We start from the raw sequence: 6,000 nt of genomic DNA on the forward strand, positions 1-6,000 counted from the left end.
AATCAAATAATGAAATAAGCTGAATCTTAGGAAAACTTACTTGATCTTTTATTGAATTCTAGTATGGGACATATACACACGAGAAACCACCTAAACTATCTCCTAAAAATCAGGAATAGATTTGAATTAAGCTTAGAAGATAAAACAAATAAACTGATATTTAAATTTCAGGAGTTATCTTTTTTTTTTTTTTTTCAAGCTGCCTCATCCCACCTTTAATCTCGGAAACTTCTCTTATCTCCTAACAACAACTTTATCCACTAATCTCGGGCATTCCTTCTACCTGTTCCAACAAATAATATTGCATGCTTATATCTACATACGGCAAGCAAATCAGAGGTTTGACCAAGCAGAATGAGGAATAGCTACTTTCAGATGTTCATACAGGATCTTACCTATTGCTGTGAGTTTATAAGTTCTGGCATCTGATGCACCAACATAAACTGCATTAGATGTGGGCCATTGCCAGCTGCTGCATTAGATAAGTATGTCACAGGGGAGTTACCAACGTTAAGTTGATTGACTGCAATGATGTCAGAGGGCCTGTAGAGGTACAACTGGATTGGTGGATTGCTAGAGTAGAGTAGGCAAAGCATATTGTCAAGGAGCCAAGGTATACTCTGTTGGATTATATCATGTTATGTGATTGTTTATGAACCTCTCAGTTGCTGCGGCTCTGCAAATAGCATAAGCAGTTGGTGGTTTCCTTGCCTGCTCTAAGAAAGTGACTTTTAATTCAATGTCCCCAGGGATTCACCAAAAGTGTGAGTATCTAGGGTTTTAGCAATGAATCTAACACCATATTAGTGTCTGTGCACCAAGTAACCCAAGTAGTAACGGGTGAAAGAGGCAGCACAACTAGGAAAAAGAGGCAAGACTGTAAGAATGATTCTTCGTTTCCACTGGGCAAAGCCCTTACTATATAGAGATAATATTTGAATCCGCCAAGGAGTTAGTTCGGTCAAGAATAAGGATATCCCACATAGTTGTATCCCTCATCCCAAATGAACTAGAACCATAATGAAGATAAACTACCCTGCAGATAAGCCACGTCCATTAACATCCATTCCTAATATGAATAGACAGGCTCTCCCTCTAAAACCAAGCTGACCTCCTTGCACTTAGTACTCATTTGGTTAACATGCCCAAAATAAAACTATCTTGAGCCAACAACCCACAAGACCTCAAGATTCCTAGCTCATTCTATGTCAAACAACCCCAACCCAACACAAGCTTCCCCCCTAGAGGCTGAGCTTCCTAGGCTTATGTTCATGCATCTTCATTCCTTAGCCAACTTGTTTGTCTATCAATCATATGTCCAGGAATTGGTCAGGCACAACTGAATGTGACTTGTTAAGGTACCTAAAATGATAGTGATCTTTACACAGGTCCCATTCGTAGGCTGACATGTAAGGCTGCATCTGGAAACATCACATGCTAAATACACAGTAGTTATAAGTTCCTACATCTTTCACTTTTAGTTCTAGCAATATTAAAAGTAATCAGAAGTTAGATTGTGATAACCATTCAGTTTTGGATCAAAGCATACCTGAATAAAGGGGTCTGCCTCTACCTGGTCCTCAAGAAACTCGGGAGAAATATAGTTCTCTCTCAGAGATGATATGTCAGTTTGTGGAGGCTTTCCGATTCGGACACTCATTGAAGTGCCAGGATATGGTGGGAGTTGAAGTTTGTATTTATCTAGAATGGATGGTGGAACAAACCTTCCACCTAGAAAGTGATGTGGACCATGAAATTTCTTGGCACACAACTTTGGAGCTGTCAAAGAAACCTATAACAAAATCGTTGCGCATTCAAAACATATGATTAATGGCAGTATGGGAAGAAGTATACTGCATGGCAATAAAAAATGATAAAGCACTGATTCCAAATTGGCGAGTAGCAAGGTACACCAAAGGTTTCCATCAAAATTGTACCAGCATGTCAGGTTTAATGCCTTCTCCACTGATATCACCTTCTTCAACATGCCACCCAGATGGAATATCTATGGAGACAACAGGAGGTGATTCCTGATGAATTTGATCTTTATTTTGAATACGTATCAGCCTCTGGATCAAATCATCAAAAGGAGGCCTTGGGGTACCTTAAGGATATAAGGGTATAAATTTCAGAATATGATATACCATACCGCAATAGACAAGGAACTTCCAAAAGAATTCTTGTTACCAGAATACTCTTAATTATGGACAAACTCTTTATGATGCACAATGATGCAGAACCCAAAATGAAAACACATGAGTAATCCCTATTACTCAAAACTAATATCAACATTCAATGTCAATAATCAAAGTCTACCTTTAATTACAATCTAAAAGACTATTTATAGACAACTAATAGATAAAAATCTACTCTAACTAGGATTCCTTAATCCATTCTAATTAGGATTGTAAACACAATCACAATCTAAGTAGGATTCCTAATCTAATTAGGATGTAATGGGGCCTAATGACTAAAGGGTTATCTAAAAAATAAACAAAAGAAACTAGAAAACAAACTAAAATAAGAAATAACCAAATAAATAAAATAAACAATACTAATTCCTAAAATTTACTATTCTGTCATACATCACACAAACCCAAATATTTAAAGGATATGTGTAAATGCCCCCAAAAAGACTTGAGTATGTAATGAAACATTTATTTTCCAATATAAGATGACAATGGGACCATCATTCAGAAATGCAATAGAAATGCTGGCTACTTTCTTTCTAGTCTAGTTTATAGCTTGGAACAGAATTTTTCCCACAAGTTCATGGCTAATATATGGACATCTCAAACACTTTCCATTTCACAAACATATGACATTCTTTTTACAGTTAAGTCTATATAGAGAAAATGATAATATAAAAGATAGAATTATTGTTGTCCCTAAAAGCTTAAGCTTTTAGAGGAGTTGGTGGTTAATCATTCAACATGATATCAAGGTAAGTTTACAGCCAGTCAAATATTTAAGTAGTTGTATGTGGTTGACCCAGTTATTAATAAAATTTGGCATGTGAGGAGGGTGTTGAGAATAAAAATAATAAAATGAAAGATAAAGTTGCCTCTTTCTCTAATGGTTTACCATTTAAGTGAGTTGGTCAATAGCACACTTAGCAGACAATCTTGAACAAAACCATGGAAAAAGTGGAAACCATGCATTAGGAAACACCAATGACAGCCTGAAAAGGGTTTGAGAAAATTAGAACTCATAGGGATGTTTTAAACTGATCAGAAAATATTACATTCCCCAACTTAGGGAAAGTGATCAAGAAGCTGAAGATTGTATAGAAACTGGAATGCTAAAAAAGATTAAGACTAAATAAATATGACCTTATGATGAAATAGGAAATCTTGAACTTTAGTGAACATGCATTAATGGACAGAAAAAGTAAAATGAGGTCTAGTTGCATGATTTATGTGATAAATATGGCCAGAAGGACATGACAAACTATTGTTCAATAAAATCCTAGAGGACATATAATAATTGTTAAGCATGGTTGGGAAAAATATCATATACTATTATGCCCTCATAAAAATCCTAGGAGGACATACAACAATTATATATTTTTATCACCAATACCTTTTTAAGACTTCTGGGATCTTCTGAATCTTTTATAGTATACTTCTTCATAGCAATATGGCAACCAACTATAGACATCAATAAAAGAAAACAAATTATAATGATTTAAGACAAACGAGAGTTTTCTGAGTTTTCCCAGATTTTGTGCAGGGATCAAAAAAAAAAGCTGATGCAGGAATTATTCTCAGTACTGATAAAGAAGAAATTACCGTGAAATGAGAATCCAAACATTGCATCCACTAGAATATCAAAGTCATTTGATAAGTCTGTAGGCAGATCTTCCACTGACAGGAAAGGAACTGAGAGTGATTCCAGCTACAAAATTATAACAAAAAAATAAACACTTCCGCAAAAAACATAGAGTTATCTGTCACCAAAATCTCAAGTTGAGAGTCCCATTGGTGTACCTGAGTAACCAGACCATCATAAAGAGGCTTACTAGTACGTTTTGGATAACAAATAAATGGTTTATATCCAAAGTGATGTAGATGACGAGCAGCTACAAGACCATCTCCGCCGTTGTTCCCAGGACCACAAATAGCAAGAACACGCTTAAAATCACTTGATCTGTAGACCTGTCAAAAGCAGTAGTGGTACAACTAGAAACATATGCAGAACTTCCAAAAGTAGTATCTCTAACTTAGAAAATTATGAATCAGTAAGCACTGAAAATTATGAGTCAAAAAGCCCTGTAGACAGTTTCGGGAACAGGGCATAATGGCCCCCTCTATCTCTCAACAACTGTGATATGCTAAAGACTCAGAAACAAGTTTCTCTATCTACATAACTAATCTTCCAGCAGCAAGGTCTCCGGTACGTGTATTTTTTTTGGCAGCAAAAATCCATTATTTTGATTAGATCATCTGAGTTGTAGCAGGGTTTATACCCTCAAGAGAAGTTTTTTTAGTTTGATTTTTCTTCATATTTTAAATTTTTCTGTTTGGACAAAATGATGATGGTATACTCATACCAACATTTGTACGGGGTATCCGTTTTTGAGAGAGATTGAATGAAATTACTGATTGACTAAGAGATTCTCTCTTGGCTTATTGACCTGGTAGTTGGTTACGCCAGGAGTAAGGGCTAAAAAAAGTTCTTAGTATAGGTTGGTTACTTTTATGCTTAACTTGTACTTATAAATAGGGGATAAATAAAACAGGTAAAACATTTTGTTCTTTTGCAGTATCTTGAAATCTTTGCTCTCTGGTGCTTCATAAACACCGAACCTCAAATACCATATAAAACACCAGAAAACACTGAACTTGACACCCGATATAGATGCCAAATGAACTGATCTGAATCACGTAAACTATCAATTTTTATGTTACGACGGCGGGTCTTCATTTAAGGGTTGAGAAAAAATACAATAATCCCAACATCAAAGCTTACCTCCGCAATAGCCGTAGCTACACTGAGACCAGCCAATTCCTGCAAATACACAATTCTCATCAAAACCCAACAATTACTTGCGAGCTGCATGCAAAGCTAAAGCTTGGAAATCGATAACCGACCATCAATTGGTCGACGCTGAACCCAAGAGGACCCATGAGAATCTCGTCGATCTCCGCCGCTTCACGCTGCGACAGGTACGATATGGAGTCCTGATTTTGCAAGCTCTGCAATGTAGAAACGGGTCTGTTGGCCATGGCTCTCGCTTCGCCGGAGCTCGAACACAACCCACGAAATGCAGACCCCCAATTTCGCCCCAGAAAAGCCTGTAATCAGCAATCGCTTTCCATATAACTATGCGTATATAAAGAAACGTGAAAGAGATAGAAAGGGGTTTACCGGAGATGAATTTGGCAGAGAGCAAGAAGGTTTGGAGAGACCGTTTGGCGTGGCAATGAGAAAGGAAGTGGCAGTACTAGAAGCGACCAGTAATTGGGTGAGCAGGCATGTCATCGTTTTGGCTTTGCGCATCGGCCAAGTCATTCTCTTTTGAAGGCCTGCAAGAGGCGCTTCATCCCACTTTAGATTATATTATGGAGATCGAATTGTTTGAAATGAAAAAACTACACAAAAAAAAAAAGTAAATTCTACTTGACACCCCCTAACTATGCGAAAAATGCATCCATCTTTTATAATGTTTTTTGAAATCATTAAAATTATTTATTGTTAAAATAGTTAACAAATAAATTATTTTACATCACTAATTCTTTTTTTTCCTTTCCTCTCATATTTTAAGCAAACCCAATCATGTGCTTAGATACCAATAAATAAGATCATATATGAAGAAAAAAAGAATGAAACACATTAAAAAAATACAAAATGTGAGAGAAAATTTTAAACATAAATAAACAAGTGGTGGCAATATCACTCTCAATGTCTTTGCTATGGTGGGTTCAAGTTAGAGAGAGAAAAAAAATAAGAAAATGTCAGAATAACTTTGACCATGATTTTTTAACGATATGTTAAACT

At 36.2% G+C, this 6,000-nt stretch overlaps 1 protein-coding gene across 1 annotated transcript in view; it reads right to left on the reverse strand.

The window, feature by feature from the left end:
* Positions 1 to 5,538, reverse strand: part of LOC127799536 (pyridoxine/pyridoxamine 5'-phosphate oxidase 1, chloroplastic) — a 31,856-nt gene extending 26,318 nt beyond the window's left edge. The window contains exons 1-7 of the mRNA XM_052333652.1: positions 5,371 to 5,538; positions 5,094 to 5,297; positions 4,972 to 5,010; positions 3,990 to 4,157; positions 3,792 to 3,897; positions 1,938 to 2,104; positions 1,550 to 1,792 (exon numbers count right to left, since the gene is read on the reverse strand). Of these exons, the coding sequence (XP_052189612.1) occupies positions 1,550 to 1,792; positions 1,938 to 2,104; positions 3,792 to 3,897; positions 3,990 to 4,157; positions 4,972 to 5,010; positions 5,094 to 5,297; positions 5,371 to 5,514 (1,071 nt within the window). The 5' untranslated portion in view covers positions 5,515 to 5,538. The remainder of the gene's footprint in view (positions 1 to 1,549; positions 1,793 to 1,937; positions 2,105 to 3,791; positions 3,898 to 3,989; positions 4,158 to 4,971; positions 5,011 to 5,093; positions 5,298 to 5,370) is intronic.
* Between the last annotated feature and the right edge of the window lie 462 nt (positions 5,539 to 6,000).

Source organism: Diospyros lotus, chromosome 4, assembly GCF_014633365.1.
Source record: "Diospyros lotus cultivar Yz01 chromosome 4, ASM1463336v1, whole genome shotgun sequence".
Taxonomy (NCBI): domain Eukaryota; kingdom Viridiplantae; phylum Streptophyta; class Magnoliopsida; order Ericales; family Ebenaceae; genus Diospyros; species Diospyros lotus.